Source organism: Oryzias latipes, chromosome 12 (genome assembly GCF_002234675.1).
Source record: "Oryzias latipes chromosome 12, ASM223467v1".
Taxonomy (NCBI): Eukaryota; Metazoa; Chordata; class Actinopteri; order Beloniformes; family Adrianichthyidae; genus Oryzias; species Oryzias latipes.
In genome coordinates, this window is record NC_019870.2 from 1,193,382 (window position 1) to 1,215,103 (window position 21,722).

The window sequence follows — 21,722 nt, forward strand, 5'->3', positions numbered from 1 at the left end:
ATGGATGGATGGATGGATGGATGGATGGATGGACGGATGGATGGATGGATGGATGAATGGATGGATGGACGGATGGATGGATGAATGGATGGATGGATAGATTGGTGGATGATGGATGGATGAATGGATGGATAGATTGATGGATGGATGGATGGATGGATGAATGGATGGATGGATAGATTGGTGGATGATGGATGGATGGATGAATGGATGGATGGACGGATGGATGGATGGACGGATGGATGGATGAATGGATGGATGGATAGATTGGTGGATGATGGATGGATGGATGGATGGATGGACGGATGGATGGATGGATGGATGGACGGATGGATGGATGGATGGATAGATTGATGATGGATGGATGAATGGATGGATGGATAGATTGATGGATGAATGGATGGATAGATGGATGGATGGATGGATGGATGGATGGATGGATAGATTGATGGATGATGGATGGATGGATGAATGGATGGATGGATGGACGGATGGATGGATGGATGGATGGATGGATGAATGGATGGATGGATAGATTGGTGGATGATGGAAGGATGAATGGATGGATAGATTGATGGATGAATGGATGGATAGATGGATGACTGGATGGATGGATGTATGGATGGATAGATTGATGGATGATGGATGGATGAATGGATGGATAGATTGATGGCTGGATGGATGGATGGATGGATGTATGGATGGATAGATTGATGGATGATGGATGGATGGATGGATGGATTGATGGATGATGGATGGATGAATGGATGGATGAATGGATGGATAGATTGATGGATGGATGGTTGGATGGATGGATGGATGGATGGATGGATGAATAGATTGATGGATGGATGGATGAATGGATGGATGGATGATGGATGAATGGATGGATGGAGGATGGATGGATGGATGGACGGATGGATGGATGGATGGATGGATGGTTGGATGGATGAATGGATGGATGGATGATGGATGGATGGATGGATGGACGGATGGATGGATGGATGGATGGAGGATGGATGGATGGATGGACGGATGGATGGATGGATGGATGGTTGGATGAATGGATGGATGGAGGTTGGATGGATGGATGGACGGATGGATGGATGGATGGATGGATGGAGGATGGATGAATGGATGGATGGATGATGGATGGATGGATGGATGGATGGATGGACGGATGGATGGATGGATGGATGGTTGGATGAATGGATGGATGGAGGATGGATGAATGGATGGATGGATGATGGATGGATGGATGGATGGATGGATAGATGGGCGTGGACCAACTTCTTCTTCAGAACATTTCTGTCCTTACTGAGGTGTTCCTCTTCCTTCTCTGTTCCTAAAACAGCCAAGCTGCCAGAACTGACCCCCCATGAGGACACCCCAGCCGTCTCGGCAGTACCCCCCCTCACCCAGACACCCTCACAACCTCAGCAAGTGGAGCTCCAAGCTGGAGCGACAGAAACTACCGAGTTCTCCCGCACAGAACGCCAGCCCACCTCCCCCCATACGACCACCTCCCCCAACCCCCCCACCACCTTTGACGACTATGACGTTAAAGACTTTGAAATTCCTCGCTTGGAGTCCATTCCATCAAGAGGAGATACCATACCATTACCCCCGTTACCCAGCTTTGAACCACAGCCTCCAAAACTTGACATCTCACATGATGGCGGGGAGGGGGGGGCAGTGGACAGCAGCAGCAGCGGTGCCCCCCCTGCTGGAACGGATGAAAGCAGAGCTGTGAGCCTCCAAACTACAACAGTGGAGCCAAGCTGGTCTCCAAAACACGCCGCAGAGGTGGGAACCCCAAGACAAGAGGTGACAACAACCCCCCCACCACTTCCAGAGGTTTTCACCGCAGAGTTGGACCCCCCCTCCTTCTCTGTGGAACCAGGACACCACCCCGCCGTGGTCTTCAAGGAACACCTTCCCCCTGGAGCTGCATCTGAACCGGAGCAGTCTGGAGTCGTTCCTGCGGTTGCAGACACCTTTGATCCGGCGTCCGTCCACATCATCATCGTCAGCATGCCCAGCTCCAACCACTCAGGTATGGCTGACGTTTGGAAGGTCCCGATGCCATTCAGCTGTAGACGCAAAGAGGCTTTGGGGGAGCGTCTCGTGTGGTCAAAAAAACAGGAAGCAGCAGCCGGAAACTCATCTGCCTACAGATGCTCCACCTTTAATCTGGTGGAACATCAGATTAAAGGTGGAGCATCACAGATGCTTTAGTTTGATCAGATTCTAACTAAGTACTGCGGTTGTATCCGCCTTGACAGGACGTGATGTCACTGAACCCTTTGTTCTTAAGAAAAAAATATTATTTCTCTCCATTGTTGGAGCACTCTCAGCCAGGCCTTATTTGAGCTGGTATTTGACAAGACACCTGTCAATCAAAAGCCCCACCCTGATGACTCGAGGTGTCCCCCTTTTTCGCCCCTTTTTCCTTTGGGAAAAAAGATGAAGTGCATTCGGACCTTGATGCATTTCTGGTTTTTCAGTTTAATTTGATCATCTTCAGTATTTTGTTCCCGTTTTTTTAAACTTTTCTCGATCATAAACCTTACTTTGCAGTTTGTTTATGACATCTGTTTGCAAATCAATGTTAGCCTAAGTAAGAAGGAAAGCTGCTCTATCCAGCGCCCTCTGCTGGCCGTTGTCTCCCACGACGATCGACCGTGTTCTAGTCAGAGTTCTACTCTCATTTACTGCTTTTACAGCAGGAATCAGCCAGCAGTTTGTTACGGGCAGCCATGGTGCAGCGGTAGATCGGAAGGGTCAGGTTCTATCATAATCCCAGGTTGCATTCCCGCCTTTCTCGCCCATGTGTCCAAGTGTCCTCGGGGCACTGAACCCCACCCTGCCTCTGATGGAAGGTTGGCGCCAGCGGAGCTGCCATCAGTGTGTGAACGGGTGGATGGGACTGTGACTGGAAAGCGCTTTGGGCCTTCCAGGAAGAAGGTAGAAGAGGCGCTTTTGAGTTTATTCCTGCAGAAAAATGGTTTCATGGAGCCAGCTGTGGAAACGATGAGGTCAGTAAATCAGTGAGTGCACAGACTGTTTTCACATCACAGCCTCTGCTGGGAACACGGCAGAGCCAGTGACGCTTTCCTTTAAGCTGCAAAGGACAAACCGCCAGCAGTACAACCAAGCAGACCGTGCATCCAACATGAGGAAATACTCTGGAGAGATTTCTAGTCTATCAAGCCTCTTTTTGCCACCTGGCTGAAGGTTTGAACAGACGTATTTAGTGTCAGATGACGAAGCTTTGAGCTTCCTGTTAAACAAGCGTGTTCTTCTGAGGCATCATCCAGCTGAGAAAGTAGAGGCTGTTCATTTTGGTAGAAAAGAGAACCGTTCTGATGCTTTCACTTGTTTGGTGAGTCATGATACGCTGGGGAGTCGCTCTCATCGCTCTGATATTTCAGTGAGATGCAGCCTTCCTGAAGCTCTAGAACTTGAGAGGCTCTTTCTTCCAAAACGTTGGCGTTTCTCATTTCTTTACTCTTTGCTTTTGCCTGACTTCCCACTGCATCACTGCAGCATGAAGCATGGAGGAAGAGACACAAGCAAGCATTGTTGCAGCAGCAGCTGCTGCCTAAAGCAGAACAAACGCCAACCTGGGAGTGTTTACTCTCCCAGTGAACCGTCTTGATTGTTTCAGTCATTACGGGGAAATCGGCTGCCGTGGAAACAGTCCAGTAATAAATACTGCAGGTTCACATAAAACTGGCAGAAAAACTCGTTTACTTTGACTGATCTGTTTAAGCTGCAGTTTGGAAGCAGATGCATTCAGAAAACACACAAATACATACACCTGATAACAAAAAGGGGAAAAAATAAAAAATTACCAAAAGTAAGGAAGTCCACATCTCCCTGGGTTGTTGAATCTAATGACTTATACACACCAAACACGTGATACATGTTCAAGAACACGCTGGACTCTGCTTCTTGGATGCAGTTTTAGCATGCTGGGTTGTGTCCGTACTAATACTAGCCCATGCACTTGAAATTGGACGAGGTTTGGTGTAAAATATGGCAGCAGCGTAGATCTGCTGATTTTCTTTCACACTTCTTTTCCGACACATGAAAGACTTCCGAAAGACCTCCTTCATGATCAACTTTCAAATGATTGGCACTTCAGTATTTTCAAAAGGAGGCTATTCGTCACATCCACGCCCCTGATTGTTGAGTGTTCCTAGAGCCCGAAAATGGACTTAAAAATAGAATTTATCACTTTAAAATAGGATTTCCTTGTAAATACAGAAAAGTGATTTTTTTAATAATAACATATTAAGCTACATTTGAAAAAAATCTGGATGTCAAGGATGAGGATGTGGAGATAGTTGGTGTGAGGGAAAGAACAGGGTTGGTTAGAAAAGTGAGTTTTAACAGGTTTTCCAACTGTCCCAGCCTCACCTCCCTCTAGTTACCTGGCTCAGGGGTTTTAAGTTAGTTTGGACCTGGATTAACATGATCAGGCTGCAGAACAGACAGGAAGGTAGAGCTGAGAGATCCAGGTTGGGCAGACCTGGATCAGATCAGTGCAAACAAAAAGACAAAAGGATGAAAGTCCAATATTCAGGGAGTTCCTGCTTTCCCTTTCAGTCTCATTTGAAGTGTTTTAGTCTTGTGTCAGAGGTTGATGAAGGTTCTCCTTCGTCCAGGTGATGATTTGAGTCCTGAACCTGGAGTCTCCCTCTTCTGAACCGCCTCACTGCTCATCCAGGTGTCTTCATGCGTCTCTGTTTTGTTTCCAGTTGTGCCGGAGATGGACGTGGTGTTGGATCTTTTGAATAAGCCTTTAAATCTCTCCCAGTCCCTCCCGTTCCACAACGACCCCACGCAGTTGACCAGCGACGGAGCTCTGGGCAGTGGGACCTCCGACCCCCTCGACCCTTTCGCCACCTCCCCACCCCCAATGATCCGCTTCATTAACGAGACAGAAGAGGTACGAGGATATTTCCTCTAGTTCATACTTGACAATAATAAAAACTTTACGGACTGGCAGATCCATTCAGTTCTTTGACTTTTGATGTTTTTAACCGGCAGATTAGCCTCTAGATGAGCGACAAACCACAAAAACACTCCAAGAGTTTAAATCTTTTGTTGGGTTATTGATGGTAGCAGCATAAATTAGCAAAAATCCATGTTCCATCCTTTTTACACAACATTAAAGCCATGTAAATTACAGCAGCGACACACAACCAGGAACCTCACAAATGACATGAACGTAGGTAGTTTAGACCAGTTTCATTGATCAAGAAGAATAAAAAATGACAAAGCCAAAAAAGATACCAGTTGATGAGAAGTTTGGTTGTTTCTCATCTGTCTAGTTGTCCTTTGAGCCTGAACTCGCAGAAGAAGCCAGAGGAGATCAGTTTGACATTGTCACACCTGGTCAGCCGAGGACTGAGGAAGTGGACGACACGACCGCCTTTGACTACATCGTGAGTGATCCTCACATGGAGAAGACGGTTACAGAGGAAACAACAATAACAGAGGAAACAACAATAACAGAGGAAACAACAATAACAGAGGAAATGACAGACGATCTGAAGACCACTTCAGATCCTGAAAAGAAGGTATTTGATGCCGTCACAGACTTTAAGGCCCTGAGGACTGAAGAACCAACACAAACCACCTCAACGGTTCTGCCCTCAGTCTTATCAAACCCTTTAACAACATCGAGTTCAGTCATCTACCCATCTAGTTCTGATGGTGTCCTAACTTTTGAAGTCCCAGAGGGCTCTGCAGACAGTCAGGCCATGCCCCAGGCAGAGGGCTCTGCAGATGGCGTTCCCACTCCAGCGTCAGACCGCCTGCCAGGTGGGACAGAGGTTTTTACTTTCATCCCAGACACAAAGCCTGAGGAGACGAGCACAAAGACCAAGACCAAAGACTTTGAAGGGTCTGTCTTTGGAGAAGATGTGATTTCTGAGCAAGAACATTACTCCATAAAGCTGTTCACGACACCAAGTAAAACTCCACCCATTCATTCCACACTTCACACCCAGAAGCCTCCATCTGGAGCGATGGATGACCCGACTGCAAATGCTGGTACAGAAAGAGGTTCAGGTGTAGAGCAGCTGTCTGGGGATGAAGAGGGGCAGCCCTCTGGGGAACCGGTCGGTCTCTTTGACCCACATGGAGAGGTTAAAGTTACTGTTTTGCCAGATGTTCTAGTTCTGTCTGGGGACCAGACGGTCTCAACAACACTGGAAACTCTTACAGATCTCAAGAACGAATCAACAGCAAGAACCATAACCAAAAACCAACAAGTCAAACTGACTACGTACACTTCAGTTCACCAAACCAAAGCTCTACCCTCAACGTGGTCAACCACAGAGAGCCCTGATGGTCAACCTGAGCTTCTATCCTCAACATGGTCAACCACAGAGAGCCCTGATGGTCAACCTGACCTTCTACCCTCAACGTGGTCAACCACAGAGAGCCCTGATGGTCAACCTGACCTTCTATCCTCAACATGGTCAACCACAGAGAGCCCTGATGGTCAACCTGACCTTCTACCCTCAACGTGGTCAACCACAGAGAGCCCTGATGGTCAACCTGACCTTCTACCCTCAACGTGGTCAACCACAGAGAGCCCTGATGGTCAACCTGACCTTCTATCCTCAACATGGTCAACCACAGAGAGCCCTGATGGTCAACCTGACCTTCTACCCTCAACGTGGTCAACCACAGAGAGCCCTGATGGTCAACCTGACCTTCTACCCTCAACGTGGTCAACCACAGAGAGCCCTGATGATCAACCTGAGCTTCTATCCTCAACGTGGTCAACCACAGAGAGCCCTGATGGTCAACCTGAGCTTCTATCCTCAACATGGTCAACCACAGAGAGCCCTGATGATCAACCTGACCTTCTATCCTCAACGTGGTCAACCACAGAGAGCCCTGATGGTCAACCTGAGCTTCTATCCTCAACATGGTCAACCACAGAGAGCCCTGATGGTCAACCTGACCTTCTACCCTCAACGTGGTCAACCACAGAGAGCCCTGATGGTCAACCTGAACTACTACCCTCAACGTGGTCAACCACAGAGAGCCCTGATGATCAACCTGACCTTCTACCTTCAACGTGGTCAACCACAGAGAGCCCTGATAATCAACCTGACCTTCTACCTTCAACGTGGTCAACCACAGAGAGCCCTGATGATCAACCTGAGCTTCTATTCTCAACATGGTCAACCACAGAGAGCCCTGATGATCAACCTGACCTTCTACCTTCAACGTGGTCAACCACAGAGAGCCCTGATAATCAACCTGACCTTCTACCTTCAACGTGGTCAACCACAGAGAGCCCTGATGATCAACCTGAGCTTCTATTCTCAACATGGTCAACCACAGAGAGCCCTGATGATCAACCTGGGCTACTACCCCTGATTAAATTGTCCACTCAAAGCCCCAATCACGGTACAGCGGCTCCATCCACAAGCTTTACACAAACACTTCACCAGACCACGCGTTCTACCACTTCATCTATTTACACCTTTGACCACAGCCCTCAATCCATCCCTCACTGGGCTCTTAGCCCTGACCCGTCTGCTACCGCTCTGCCAGAGGAGTTTGTTGATTATGACAAAGCGATTGCCCCCAATCTCCTGGAGTCCCACCCACAGTTACCAGTAAAGATGAAGACTACAGAGCAGCCAAAGACGGATGCTGCATCTACTCCTTTTGAGGAGTCCACCACTGTAAACATCAGAGGTATTGGAGATGTCTCTTACAACCTGATTGTGTTTCAAACCTGCAGAAAAATCTCACCTGAGTTCTCTGTGGTCTTTCCTCCTGTGTGCAGATCTTGAGCCGTGCTTGTACAGCCCATGCCACAACGGAGGGTCCTGCTTCCAGAAAGAGACCCGGGACATCTGCCTTTGTGCTCCTGGATTCACCGGGCAGTACTGCGAGATAGGTGCACCAGCGCCCCTATTCACCGCCCCTCCCTCCAACGGACTGAGGCAGTCTGATAACACCAGCCTGTGTTCTGGTCTGCAGATGTAGATGAGTGCCACTCCAACCCGTGTCTGAACGGCGCTACGTGTCTGGACGGGATCGATTCCTTCACCTGTGCCTGCCTGCCCAGCTATACAGGGAAGCTCTGTGAGCAAGGTCAGCCACACCAATCACTGATCCAGGTCCCACCTTCACACACTCCCTCCAAACATTGACTTCATTGTTTCTTCAAATTGTGACTCTTCTTGGCTCCATTTACCGTTGGCTTAAGGGGAGATGAAAGCATTGCCCCCTCAGCTGTTCTCTTTGATGTTGCATTTCTCGGCCTGTGCAGATCTTCAGCTTCTCTTCTTTTGCTGGTGATGTTATCCCCCCTAGTTGTTCACAGATTTGTGAACCTCTGCCCATCTCTACCTCTGAGAGACTCTCCGTCTCTTCATGCTCAGACTTGTTGAAAATGAACCTCATCCGTCAACAGATGTTCCTCCAGGTGTTTGTCTTCAGGGCCGCATGCTTTTCCAGCTTTTGCTGCTCTGTTTTTAGAACAAATTCAAAACCACTCACGAGAATTAAAAACTGGTTAATTGTAGGACTGCTGAGAAACCTTCAGGCGCTTCCATCAGAAACCCTTTTCTCCTCAGGAAAAATCGAGTTTTCTTCTTTAACAGGCAGTCAGGTATAATAAATGTCATCTAAGCGTCATCGGAGCTGAAGCTGTGGAGCCAGCGTCACATTTAGGGGTTTCATGCTGAAGCCTCTCTTTGGCAACAGAAATCCCTTGGCTCGGTCTCCAGGGTCTCCCGGGTTCATCTCTGGAAGTATGAATGCCATGTGGGCAGCGGGATGTGGAAACTTGGATGTAAATGATGCGTCGCTGGGCACGCCGTCTCTCTGCAGGAGTGGACGGAGGCACAGACGTCCTGTTGTAGTTTTCCTCCCGTGGAAAGGCACAGAGAGCAGATAATTGCTCCATTATTGTGCCAGAAAGCTTTTGCAGCTGTGCGGCATTGAAGCCCCCCCCCACTTCATCTGCGTTTAAGCTGACCAGCACTCAGCGCCGCCCGCAGAAGGACGTCACCTGAGCCTCCAGGTGGCTCCTGAGTGTCCTCATTAAGCCTCCACGGCAACTTTCCATCAGGACTTTATTGGCATCAGACATTTTCTGACAACAGGACAGCCTTTGTGTGCGGAGCTGATTATGCGGCTCTCAGTCATTGGGAGTGAAACGTGTGTGTCTGTGTGTTTGACCCGCACACAACTGGATATTTGTGATGGGTTAATGAAGTCCAACTGTGTGCTACTGAGCGCGCTCAGTGAGGGGCTTTTCCTCCCCAGCTGCTCCTCCACAACCACAGAAACGATGGCTGATGAGGATAAACAGATCAAAGCTTTTGTGTAGCAGCAACCCGCTTCCATGGACCATGAGTCATACCAGACCGTGTGCGACTCCGGGACCACCGAGCTCCAACCCCCCCAGAGAAGTCCAGGTCTGTGACTGCTCAAAGGCCCCCCAGGACTGCTTTTACCTCTTTAAAGAAAAGTTTGAGGTTTAGACTGTGAGGAGTTGTTAGGAGTGATTAGAAACAGAATAGTTAGAAACTCCCTTTTACACTAACTTTTACTTTTATTACACTGATGGTTTAAACTTGACTCACTATGTATTATCATCTCAAAATTATATTACAGAGCACAACCAAGACTATTGTCTGGTAACATTCCTCCAGCATCCTCCCTGTTCATCTTTGTGTGTCCTGGTGTTTGCGGAACAGATTTGCTCTGTGGGACAGGGAAAAGCCTGCAGTTCCAACAACTGTTCAGTTGGGGGCGCTGTTGTCTGAAACGAGATGGACACAGAGAGAAAATCAGGAGGAAGAAAAGCGCTGATAGTCTTACGTTCGTGTAAAGCTAGGCTCATACCCGGCTCAGAAACTTACGTCCAATGGAGTCCGTGTAAACGCCTAAATCCACGGTCCGGGTTTCTGCATCAAAGAATCCTGTGTTCATGCGTAGCTATCCCAGTTTCATCACCACTTCATACGCCCATTCTCAGGCTCTACATACAAAATGTGCAGCCAATGACAGTTAAACCAGGTTGACCTTTGACCAGTCAGGGACTCGGATTGGTCAATGGTGTCCCTTCTCATTTGCCTAAGTGCCAACTGTTTGAAAACTGATCATGGAGGAGAAATTAGAAAATGTTCTTCGCCTCATTTCTCCGGTGTGGATGTAGCTCATGAAGAAGCACCTGCAGCTCCTCCTTTACCCAGCATGCACTTCCAAACTTCTTCAGATGCCCGCTGTGGCTGTTTAGGTCTCCTCCAGACACACATTTTTACCTTTTGGTCTGCTGGCTAACTTCAGTTTTAGGAAACCTACTCTGGTGTGGACCAAACAGCTGAGTGTGAAAGGGGCGTTATTCTTTATACCTTTAGAAGAGAGTTAGTGTCAGGTCAACATTTGGGGGATGTCTTGTTCCCTTTTTCTTGGCTAATTCTTTAAGTTTAGACCAAGGAGTTTACATGAAAGAGACAAACAAACAGTTGACCCACCGGTTTGTGTTGGAACTACATGAAGCTGAACTTTGACCTCTTGTGCTACATTCACACCCCAAAAGTTTAAGTGGCAAATTCCCGACTTCCGCCTCTGTGTGACCCAGTTTGACGACTTGCTGTCCCACATTAGTCCAAGGAGAGAAAAATAGACAATCATTTTATTATTGTTTTCGTTATTATCTCAATACGAATAAGAAAACATAACGTTTGGGACTAGGGACGTGTCCAGAAACCAGTGCCAAGGTGGTTCTGGTACCGAAGCATATGCTACTACTGGTACCGGATAGAAACTCGGATTTAGGTGCTTTATTTCAGACACTTGTGTTCTATTAAGTTTTCTGTACAATTCTAGTGAATCCTTTTACCTTTCCAGCGATTGTGGGCGGGCTCATTAAAAATGGGTGTGGCCCTGGGGGTGGGCGGAGCCTCCGTCAGTTGTCGTGCTGCTCAGCGAGTGAAAGTTTGTCTGAACTTCACAGCAAAAGATTGTAATCCAGCGTGTACAACGCTCTGAGAAAAGACAGTTGTCGTGCTGCTCAGCGGTGAGGTCCGTGTTTACTTCAGCGTGTGTGAAAACGGCGATGCAGCGCAGAAGGACGTACAGCATCTTATGCACATGTAAGCGCTCCCCTTCCCCCTGTAATGACGTTGCATCAAGACTTTTGGAAAACAAAGTTTATTTTTTTATTTTTTGAAGCATCAGTCGAAGCACCGTTTAGGTACCGGAACCGTTTTAAAAGTACCGGTTCGGCACCGGCACTGGATAAAGCAGTACCCATCCCTGTTTGGGAGAAGCACAAATGTCGATGAATCCTCCATGATGGTTTTGGACTTCAGCCGCTGATGACATCATCAACACATCAGTACCAAAGCTGAGTTCCTGATTGGTTGACGTGACATGAATTCTTCGCCAAAGTTCAGGTGTTGGAGCTGTGGAAACATCACGGTCATCAAACCCCACAGTTCCATGACCTCATGTCCACCAAACACTCCCAGAAGAGTCATTGAAGGTCGGCTGACCGTGAGAAAGCCACGCCCCCATCAGGGGTTTGCAGGGTGTTTCTGGGCTCTGGTTGATCGCGGTGCGGTTCTGTCTGCAGACACGGAGGTGTGTGGATCCGGTTGGCAGAAGTTCCAGTCCCACTGCTACAAGTACTTCAAGCATCGGCGGCCCTGGGAAGCTGCAGAGAGGGAGTGTCGACTGCAGGGAGCCCACCTGACCAGCATCCTGTCCCAGGAGGAGCAAACCTTTGTCAACCGTGAGTCCTCCACGTGTTTGTAAGGTTCTACCTCAAGTGAGATGTCTGACACAGACTGGAAGAGCAGCATCATCTACTTCTGATCTAATTGGGATTTTCATCCACCTGCAGGTCTGGGTGGAGACTACCAGTGGATCGGTCTGAGCGACAAGATGTTTGAGCGAGACTTCAGGTGGACCGACGGCCAGCCAATGGTGAGTCATGGGAGCAGATCCGGATCTGTGACTGCGGGTCGATTCTCTGACGGAAGCTTCTTTAAACTCCAAGAACAGGAAGCAGAACCCACAAAAAATGATCAAAAAAATTAAAAATAAATAAATAACAACAAAAAAAGTAAATAGAACCCAAACAACTGACGCTCACAAACACACATTGAATCGCTTTGTGCTGTCAGGAGGCCGAACGACCGTCCAACCGCAACCATGCAGATGGTTCATGTTCAGGCGGCAGAAGGAGCCGCAGATACTGAGCATGCTCAGAACCAACCTGCTGGTCCAACACTGGTTACTGCAGAGACGCACAAACACACAACAGTGACACGCACACGCAAACCAGAGACACACACACTATAAACTGGGAGGGACCAGAATGGATCCATCAGACGAACAGATCATGGATGTTCTGGAGATGGGAAGCAGATGGAGACGTCTGAGAGGAGGACCAGAGGAGGAGGACCAGAGGAGGACCAGAGGAGGAGGTTCATGGATGGAGGGAAGAACATGAAAACCATTTAAAGCACTAAAATAATAGAAATGTATAAAAAATACTTTTAAAAAGAGGATTCAATCTGGATTCTAAACACTTTTCTAACAGCTGAAAATCCTTGTGATGGACAAGTAAACTAAACCCCGCCTTCACTTGACAGCTGGGCGGAGCCATCGACCCAGAATGGAGATAAGTGGGTGTAGAAACTAGAGGGAGGGATGGATGGATGGATGGGGACAGATTTCAATAATCCTACATAACACAGTGGCTGTCAGTCATAACGGAGGAGAATCTGTTTCCATGGTGACAGCAGACCCCCACCTCTCCACCTGGAAGCACAGACAGTCACCTTCTGACTGAAACAAACTCCAGCTGTTTGCTTGTTTTTGGTCCTTGGTTGTGTCTGCAGCACCACCATGTGGACGAAGATGATATTGATTTAAAAAAAGAATGATTAATACATAAATTTAATAAGGAGAAATAGTGTATTAAAATTATATTGTATATATATATATAAACTATAAAATGTTTTAAATAAGGAAAAATCATAAGAAAAGATCAATTGAAACAGTTCCTAAAGTCATGCATCAGCCAGAATCAAAAGGGTCTTTAGTCTCTTCTTAAAAACCTCTACAGACTCTGTGATCATGTTTATATCTGCAGAAACGTTTCCTGATAGAAATCACTTTAAATTTACATTACAAACAATAAATAACCCCTTAAAAAGGATTTTTGTCAATTAATCATTAAAATAAAAAGAAACGCTTTTAAAGACGAGTGTCTTTTAAAAGCATTTTTTAACAGATCTTTAGTAAAATCTTTCCTAATTTGCACCTGCAGTTCAAACACAGCAGAAGAGTTTTCAACGGGACATTTCCAGTTTTAGTTTAATGAATTCAAGAAGACTAGAGTTTGGTTTGAATCCAAGTTTTTCTTCACCTGCAGAACATTTTCTCTGCATCTTTTGTCTCCCAAACATGGTAGAGATCCGTAGTTCTCCTGATCCGTACGGGGGAACGAGTGGAACGTCTGTGTTGGAGGGAAGTGGTTCCCATCAGGGTTTAGGTTCTCACCTGAGGAGCAAACCTCTGCCGCCAGAAACCGACGCAAACTCTGCTTCCTGTTTGTTTCCGGCAGCAATACGACCACTGGAGGCCCAACCAGCCGGACAGCTTCTTCCACGACGGGGAGGACTGCGTGGTGATGATCTGGCACGAGGGGGGGCAGTGGAACGACGTGCCCTGCAACTATCACCTGACCTTCACCTGCAAGAAGGGAACAGGTAACCTGCAGAAGCACCTGAGCAGGAAGCGTCGGCTCCCACCCTCCAGTGGGAGATGATCCTGTTTCCTGCGTCCAATAACCAGCTGCCCCTCCCCCCTTCAGTGACGTGCGGTCAGCCGCCGGTGGTGAAGCACGCTCGAGTGTTCGGCGCCCCGAAGCCCCACTATGAGATCGGCAGCATGGTCCGCTATCACTGCAAGCAGGGCTTCATCCAACGACACGCCCCCACCGTTCGCTGCCGTGACAACGGGGAGTGGGACCTGCCCAAAGTCGCCTGCATCGCTGGTAAGTGACCCAACGCTTTGGTTCTGTTCACCTCAAAATCGGGCTTTAACGGTTTGGTTCCCTGTTGCAGCTGCAGCCTTCCATCAGTCCCACGACCTTCCACGACGCAGCGGCGAGCTGCGGAACAGGCCACACCTCCACCACTCAGAGAGTCCCGACAAACCCGACCAGAACCAGGAGCAGAGCTTCAGCCTCCTGCGGAGCCTCTGGGACCCTGTTCAGAACCGAGTGGAGACTCTGTGGTGGCCGACCCGGGAGCAGAAGCACTGACTGGGTCTGTGGTCCTGATCCGATCTGAGCGGCAGCGTTGGCAGCACCGCGTCGATCCAGAAGCCTCAGCAGACAAACGTCGCGTTTCTGCGATCTGACTGCTGCTGCCGCTCAGACCAAACGTTTTCCAGAGATTTTATCCGACTCTGTCGGCGTTTCACCTCAACAAATGCCAACTTTTAGATTTATTCCTATAAAACAACAAAAGATCCGAAAACCCATTTTAAAACTTTGTCATCCGATATTTTTCAGTCGTGTGAAGTTTGGACTTTCATTAGACCCCGCCTCTTTTTTCTTGTCTGGTTTGTGAGTCAGAAAGTGGAGGACGGGACTCAAACCCACAATCTGTGTTTTTGGTTGTGTTCAGTCTGTCCAACATCAAGGCAGGTTTCACAGCGGCTCAGGACCCTGAGGAGGCCTGAGGAGGTCTGAGGGGGTCTGAGGAGGTCTGAGGGGGTCTGAGGAGGTCTGAGGGGGTCTGAGGAGGCCTGAGGGGGTCTGAGGAGGCCTGAGGAGGTCTGAGGGGGTCTGAGGAGGTCTGAGGAGGCCTGAGGAGGTCGGAGGGGGTCTGAGGAGGTCTGAGGGGGTCTTTAGTTTGTTTCTGTCCAAGTTTGTTGGAGAGGAACGTCCTGAAGCCTCCGTGAATGGACGGATGACGTTCAGGCTTGGCACAGACTTCTCAAAACCCCACAGATGTGGTTCTGTCAGCGGTGAAGCAGCGGCGTCTGAGAATCCCTTAAATCTCCTCAGCGGACCGAGACGGGGGAGTTTGTGAGGGGCGGAGGTGGTTCTGGACCTCTCTGCAGACGTTTCCTCCTTAGAACCTTTCTGCTGCAGCTGAGTCAGAAAGGATCAGGACGTTTGCATCCACAGGCCTCTGTGCTGGGGGGGGGGTCCTTCAGTCCAACAACAGAACTCTGCTCCACAGCTTCTCTTCTGTTGAAAAAGCAGCAAAAGTTTGGATGTTTACGTCAGCATCAGATATTAGAAATAAAACGTTTGGTTTTACGGTGACTCTTTCATTTCTGTTGTTTTCGTACAGTTTTTTGGTTACAAATAAAGATTAATGATTTATTTTTTAATTCTCTGCAGAAACACATCAGCATCATGACTGCGTTTTGCTGCAGATCATATTGAGACATTTCACACAAATACGATATGAATCCACAGGAACGGAAACAAAGTGACGACTTCCTGTTGACAGATTCCTGTTTGTGAAATGTTGGGATGTTTTGGAGCGGCTGTTGATGGTTTCTGGATTTTTCTTTCTGGAGTCAGAAGGAACCTGAGGGTTCAGACGGGAAAGTGTTGTTGTGTCGTCGCTGCATCACAACGCCAAGCTTCCTCCACCGCCACCACACCGCCGCCGGTGGAGCAACAGGAACTTCAGACTTTTGATTGAAGGAGAGACTTCCCAATGATTTCCCAGGATTCTTTGCTCCTCTTCTGGCTCATCTGCAGACTCTGAAATGAACATAAGGAGCACAGACTGAACTCTTACCGGCTGTTTCCTGATGTTTCTCCACTGTCTGGATCTGACAGAGCAGACCTTCTCAGCTGGTCGGCGCCGTCTGCTGTTTGGGTGACAATAAAAGGCGTTTGACCTCCGGAGGTTTGATCTGAAGTCCCTGATTTGACGGATGTTTCTATTCACCCGTCATGTTTAGCCTCTCTGTTGGATTTTATGAAAATCCTGTTTGTGCTGTTTTTAACGTGTTCTTGTGGCGTTTTTCGGATGGAGGACATGAATAAAAGACTTTAAGATTAAAACTGAATTTCTGAGTATTTTTTCCTGTAACCCTTGTGCTATCCTAGGGACTTTAACGCTGGGTCATCTAGACCCACTAGACAGTGAACCTTTTTTCTTCAATGATTTGTGATCTTCACTGGTGTCCATGGATTACATGAAATCTTTCCACCTTTATCCACCTTTGTCATGGTAGGAAGAACACCTCGATGGAAGGGTGGGGTCATCTGGACCCCATAGGATAGCACAAGGGGTATTGAGAGGAAAGTGACTGAAGGAGCTCCGTTTTGGTTGGGCACCGTGGCGCTCACTGCAGTTCTTATTTTTGTTCTGATTTTAGCGTCCATTTTGGTTTGATATCTTCTTCACAGGCGCAGTGGAAACATGAAAACATGTTTAGGGTTTTGGAAACAGACGTTTTGTGACAAGAAATAAAAGAACAAGAGAGAAACACTTTTGAGAATTTTATTAAGAAAACAGAACCATCATCATATGATAAAAACCAAGCACTACTGATGGAATAAATAAGTCAAACCAAACCATAAATCTGTACAAGATCTAAAGAAACAAAATGGTCCCAAGGAAAAAAACCAAACAAGATATTTCATCTCACAGCTCTTTTTTTTCTTATTTTTACACACAGTTATGAGCAAACCATAAGCTCAATCAAGTGAAGCTACAACAGAAGTGATTTCATCTGAATGAAACATAATGCTGTTAAGAACGTCTACTGTCAACACGAGAGCATGTTCAGTTCCAGCTCTGCTGGAGTGGGAGTGAGGTATTTGCTAATCCATCCTCTAAACTTACAGGAGCTTTTCTCTCCATCCACCTCCATCTGCAGACGTCTGGTGGGGTGAGGCATGAACGTCATCATCCATTCATCTACTAAATCTGCACAAAAAGCGGGAGCTCAGCCGGATTCAGCGGCGTCTGCCGGGCCACAGACCGGTCCGAGCGAGAGGAGAAATGACAAAGAAAGATCTGGGTAGTGTTCCAGTTCCAGGGCGCCACACTCACGGCGTTTTGGAGCTGGGAGAAAAACGTGAGAAGATGCCATCAGTGATTCCGTTTCCCGAAAATCTGAGCTAAACCTGATGAATCCTCCGGAGTCGATTTTCTCCCAGCATGAACCCAAATGTTCCTGAAGTGCTGCCTTCACCTGAACCCACCACCCGTCATGAAAAACGTCTGACTAACTATTTAGTGACACTTTAAGGCCAAAAGAAAGAGAAAATGGCACCCAGCGGGAATTCTAAACCTGCTTGACCTAAAGCGCCGCTTTTTTATTTGTAGCAACTCAAGGCACGCCGCCCGGACCTGCGCCTGTCTGCACGCCTCATCGGAGAGTCCGATTGGACCGGTACCGTCGTCTTCTTCCTCTGCAGGGAGAAGAGCCTTTGGAGGATCAAGAGAAAAGACAACAGCAGCAAGTCTACCAGCGATGGACTGAGACCACCCAGAACAGTGCATGGACCCCCCCCCCCCTGAGGAACGGCCTGAACCTTCAGCCAGCAGGAGGCGCCGAGCCACGCTCCCCCCACGCCGCCGCCGATCCAAGACCAGGGCCGCCTCTGGAGCCGCCCTGAGCCCAACCGTTAACAGTGACACGAGACGGCTCAGAGCGGCGGCTGACCTCGCCCCCCCCCGGGGTGGACTGGGGGGTCACAGGGTTTGTGGTCGGGTCCAGGAAGTGTGGAAGGAAGCACAGAGGGGGAGGGGGGGGGGGGGTGTCGTGAACTAAAGGTAACATCCGTTCTCCCTCCATGTGTGTTTGTGTGTGTGTGTGTGGGGGGGGGGCACTCTCCCTCTGGTTTTGTGGAGTTTGGGCGGAGGGGGGCAGCGTGGGGGGCAAAGGGGGGAGTGAGAGGAGAGCCAGTGTGTCCATTAAGCCCTAGATCATGTAGAGTTAATGGAAGGGGGTACGGGGGTAGGGGGGGGGGGGGGCAGGAGGAGAGGAAGGACTCCCTAACTCTCCTCAAAGTTCTGAGACGAGGACTCCAATTTGCTCTTCTTTGTGGGCGGGGCCTCGTCCTGCAGGTCCTGAGGGAACAACAGGTTGACAAACGTTTAGGGAAACCACGTTTGAAGAATGATGTCAGATCACGTCTACGGCTCCACGCCGTTCCTTTGATCTGAAGGAGACGCACAACCTTTAAAGACGACTCTCTCATCCCATCGCCTCAAAGCGTCTTTCAACCCTTACGTAACCTGTCCTTTTCACAGACATAGTTTCTGCAGAGCAGCAGACGTTCAAAAAATGAGGAACAGTTTTAAATCAATCCGCTGCATAAACGCCAACATTGAGGACTTTCAGTCGTCTGCTTTGCTGATGTTCAGCACAAATATTAAACATGTTTCTGAAAATCACAGCAGGAGACCTCAAGACGGATGATCTGCACGCATTTCAAAACACCTGCGGAGGCGGAGCTTGACCCACGCAGGTGTGTTTGTACCTGAGTAGCTTTGCTGTCTGGTGACTCCTTCTCCCCCGACGACTGGCCGTCTCTCTTGGCGCCGTGCGCTCTCTCTGAGGTCTCTGACGAGGGCGTGGTCTTACCTGTGGGTCAGAGGTCACAGCTTGGATCAAACTGCAGTCCCTTTTGTGGTGCTTTACTGACACCCTGTGGTGAAATGAAGGAACTGCAACTTGTAACGAGATGTAAAGGTTCTCCGTCACATTGAAGCCCATCAGGACAACTATTGTTGTAATTTTAGGGTTTATAAATTGAATTGGTCGTATTTAAGGAATTCTGTGACAAATTGGGATAAAGGTTTGTCTTTTATTCCGTCAAAGTATTGGATTCGTTCAGTTTTGCTTCAATTAAATCTTAATTGGTCTTTCTGAAGATCGGCCATGATGAGGGCGCCGTTTTCACAACGCATCAGGGCGGGGCTTCACACAGAGCCTTTCTGATTGGCTCAGACTGTCTGACTTCATTTCCTCTCTGTGCTCTCAATCAGAGCCCGTCTGGAAAACACGGTTGACGGTTGAATTCCCTGAGGGCGGCGCTGAGGCTACAGCTGCGCCGAGGGGTCGCTGGCTCCAACCAGCTGCTGTTTGCATTTGACCTCTGACCTCTCTTGCTGTCCGGGCTCTGCTCGCTCTTGGTCTCGCTGTTCTCACGGAGCGTGGCGGCGTTGTTCTCGGGGGCGGGGCTTGTGCTACAGCTGTTTTCCTGCTTCACTGGGGACGAGTCTGCGATGGAGCTCTGGTTGCTGTTGTCGTCTGAAGGAGAAGCACGCTCAGCCTTTATTTACATTCATCAGAGAACGACCTGTTGTCATGTCCAGCTGTGACCTCAGGTGGGGGGGTGGGGCCTCACCGTGCATGTCCATCATCCCCGGAGACGAGCTGTTCTCCGGGGTCGTCACCTCTGAGCCGTACTTCTCATCTTTGCCCTTTTTCTTGTTTTTGTTTTTCTGAAAACGGAAAATAAGAATCATCCATTTTGAAGAGAAACCCCGGCTGACAGGTGTCAGAGGCGGACTCACGTCCTCAGATTTGGGCTCCGTCACCGGGACCCACTTGTAGATGCGGAGGGACGTGTCTCCCACCGTCACCCACTTCTTCTCCCTGAAGAGAGGAAACCATCAGGACAGGAAGCATCTCTGACTTTAAGGGGAAAACCTCATCATCCTGACAGAAGCGCCTTTCATTAAAAAACCAAAAATCACATCAAAAGAAGATTTTTTCCCCTTAATTATATCAATAATAAATCCTTTAAATATATATGTTAAAAGGGATTTATGTGAAAAATGCTATTTTCTCCTCTTTAAAAATCTTATTTTAAGATTTCAAACTGATTTTATTACTTTTATATTTTACAAAATACATTAATTATATTATTGATTAGTTACCGATCAGATGTATATATACAAAAATCTTAAACAGCTTTATTATTCATAAATGAATATGAAGTGTGTGTTGGAAAAAAATATTTTTCTATAATTTATAAAAACCAACAAAAAAGTTATAAAAATAATGTCACTAAATGATCAATATATTGATTATTGATCAGTATGATTCGATTATTTCCCTTGTTTTTCTAAATCACTACTTAAACCTTTAAAAAAGCTACATTTAGGTGTTAAGGTAAAATCCCTCTATCTAAATAAACAATTTTGGTATTAAAATTTCTCATATATAAGAAAAAAATGTAAACTGAAACAAATGTTTAATCCTTAAACTGATGTTAATAAAACTAAACAGAAGTTAAAATGTGTTTTAAAAATATTTTTTATTAGGAATGAATTGTTGCAATTTACAAACAAAATGTTTAACTTTTTTTAAATTTGGGGGAATAACTGACTGAAACTGTTTTGTTTACCCGCCTAAAGTTTCTGGTTCCGGTTTGTTTATTCCGTTTTATTTTCTTAACTTTAATCGAAAAAAATAAACTTCTGACTTTGACCTGGAGACGTTTGATTAATCCACCCAGACAGGCAGAAATTGAAAAAAATACCGCCCCCCGGCGGGGTCACGCGGCTGGATCCACGCTCCTCGTGTCCGGGTGATAACCGTATATGTGCGGCGGAGAAGCTGAAGGCGGTTAAAGGGTGATTTTCCGCGGCGAACCGGTCGCTCGGCGCCGCTGGCTGCGCGTTCAGCCATGCATCTCGGCGGACTTCCCTCTCCCAACCCCCACCGACCGAGCGCTGCTCCGTCGGACCCGAAGGGCGACTCCGAGCGCTGCCTTAAAACTCCTCGCGGGCCGAAGAGCCCGGACTCCGGAGCGTCATCGAACGGTCCCTCCGTCCGCGCCGGGTGTTCGTTTGGCCGGCGCCGCTCCGCTCGCGCTCCCGGCTCCGCAGCGAGCAGCAATGGCTTCATGTGACTGCATCGAAATGGCTTCTTCTGGGTTCAGCCCTAGCCGTTAAAAATCGGCGGAAAAACAGCGGCTATGCGACGAACCGGTTCCCGCCGAAGCCCGCCTCCGACCGGCGAAGACCGGTACGCCGGTGCGGACCGCTGCACCTGAGCCGCGGCGGGATCTGCCGTCCAGAAAACGTCGTTTTCTTTCAATTTCATCCGTCTCCGTCTCGCTTCTTCCCTCTCCTCCCCCAACAAGAGAGCCTTTCTGCTCCCGGGTAACGAAGCGCTCCTTTCCCGGCGTTTACTCACCATTTTCGTACTTTCTCGATGGCGGCCATGACCCTCTTGATGTCATCTTTGGCCCTGCTCCGGGTCTCCGCTCGGACCGACCTGCCCGACATTTCCGCGCTGCTAAAATATTTTTAAAGCTCGCCGGCAGTTCAGACACAATGCAAACAGTAGAGCGCACAGAGAGGCCAGTGCGCCTGCGCGGCTCCGGGGGAAGAGGGGGGGGGCGGCTGCGGCTGCGCGCTGAGCTCAGATCAGATCCTGCTGAGCGGCGGAACAAAGAAGCCGCAGCCGCCTCCGCTCTGCCCCCCAGGTCTGCCCCCAGAGCCGGTACAGGGTGTCCGCCGCGGCAGGAACACAGCTGTTCTGTTTTTACCCACTCACTTGTAAAAAAAATCGCCATAAAAAGAGAAAAAGTTTGACTCTTTGTCATTTTTGTTGGTATTTTACACAAAAAGAACAAAGCAGCTTTACCGCAGAGACATCAAAGGGCCGGAAACACCAACATGGAATTAGAGGGAGGCTTTCTGATTCAA

The 21,722-nt window shown here is 48.3% G+C and overlaps 2 protein-coding genes across 4 annotated transcripts in view; one reads left to right on the top strand and one right to left on the bottom strand.

Annotated features, from left to right (window-relative positions):
* LOC101156105 (versican core protein) overlaps positions 1–16,105 on the top strand; it is a 29,107-nt gene extending 13,002 nt beyond the window's left edge. Inside the window, exons 8-17 of one of the 2 annotated variants that reach the window (XM_023960395.1) lie at positions 1,355–2,056; positions 4,767–4,957; positions 5,343–7,734; positions 7,826–7,939; positions 8,023–8,136; positions 11,633–11,791; positions 11,903–11,985; positions 13,634–13,778; positions 13,883–14,065; positions 14,136–16,105. In XM_023960395.1, the coding sequence (XP_023816163.1) occupies positions 1,355–2,056; positions 4,767–4,957; positions 5,343–7,734; positions 7,826–7,939; positions 8,023–8,136; positions 11,633–11,791; positions 11,903–11,985; positions 13,634–13,778; positions 13,883–14,065; positions 14,136–14,335 (4,283 nt within the window). In that variant the 3' untranslated portion in view covers positions 14,336–16,105. The remainder of the gene's footprint in view (positions 1–1,354; positions 2,057–4,766; positions 4,958–5,342; positions 7,735–7,825; positions 7,940–8,022; positions 8,137–11,632; positions 11,792–11,902; positions 11,986–13,633; positions 13,779–13,882; positions 14,066–14,135) is intronic. The other variant, XM_023960396.1, reaches the window with a different exon arrangement.
* Positions 16,106–16,533: 428 nt separating this feature from the next.
* bcl7a (BCL tumor suppressor 7A) lies at positions 16,534–21,408 on the bottom strand. Of its 2 annotated transcripts, XM_023960673.1 has the most exons (6): positions 21,208–21,408; positions 19,578–19,659; positions 19,409–19,505; positions 19,162–19,311; positions 18,539–18,642; positions 16,534–18,125 (listed from the first exon to the last, which is right to left on the bottom strand). In XM_023960673.1, the coding sequence occupies exons 1-6, from the start codon at positions 21,297–21,299 to the stop codon at positions 18,051–18,053; spliced, it is 600 nt and encodes a 199-aa protein (XP_023816441.1). In that variant the 5' UTR covers positions 21,300–21,408; the 3' UTR covers positions 16,534–18,050. The 2 variants fall into 2 exon arrangements, with proteins under 2 accessions (XP_023816441.1, XP_023816440.1); XM_023960672.1 differs by having other exon boundaries at positions 19,409–19,659; positions 21,208–21,406.
* Positions 21,409–21,722: the final 314 nt, after the last annotated feature.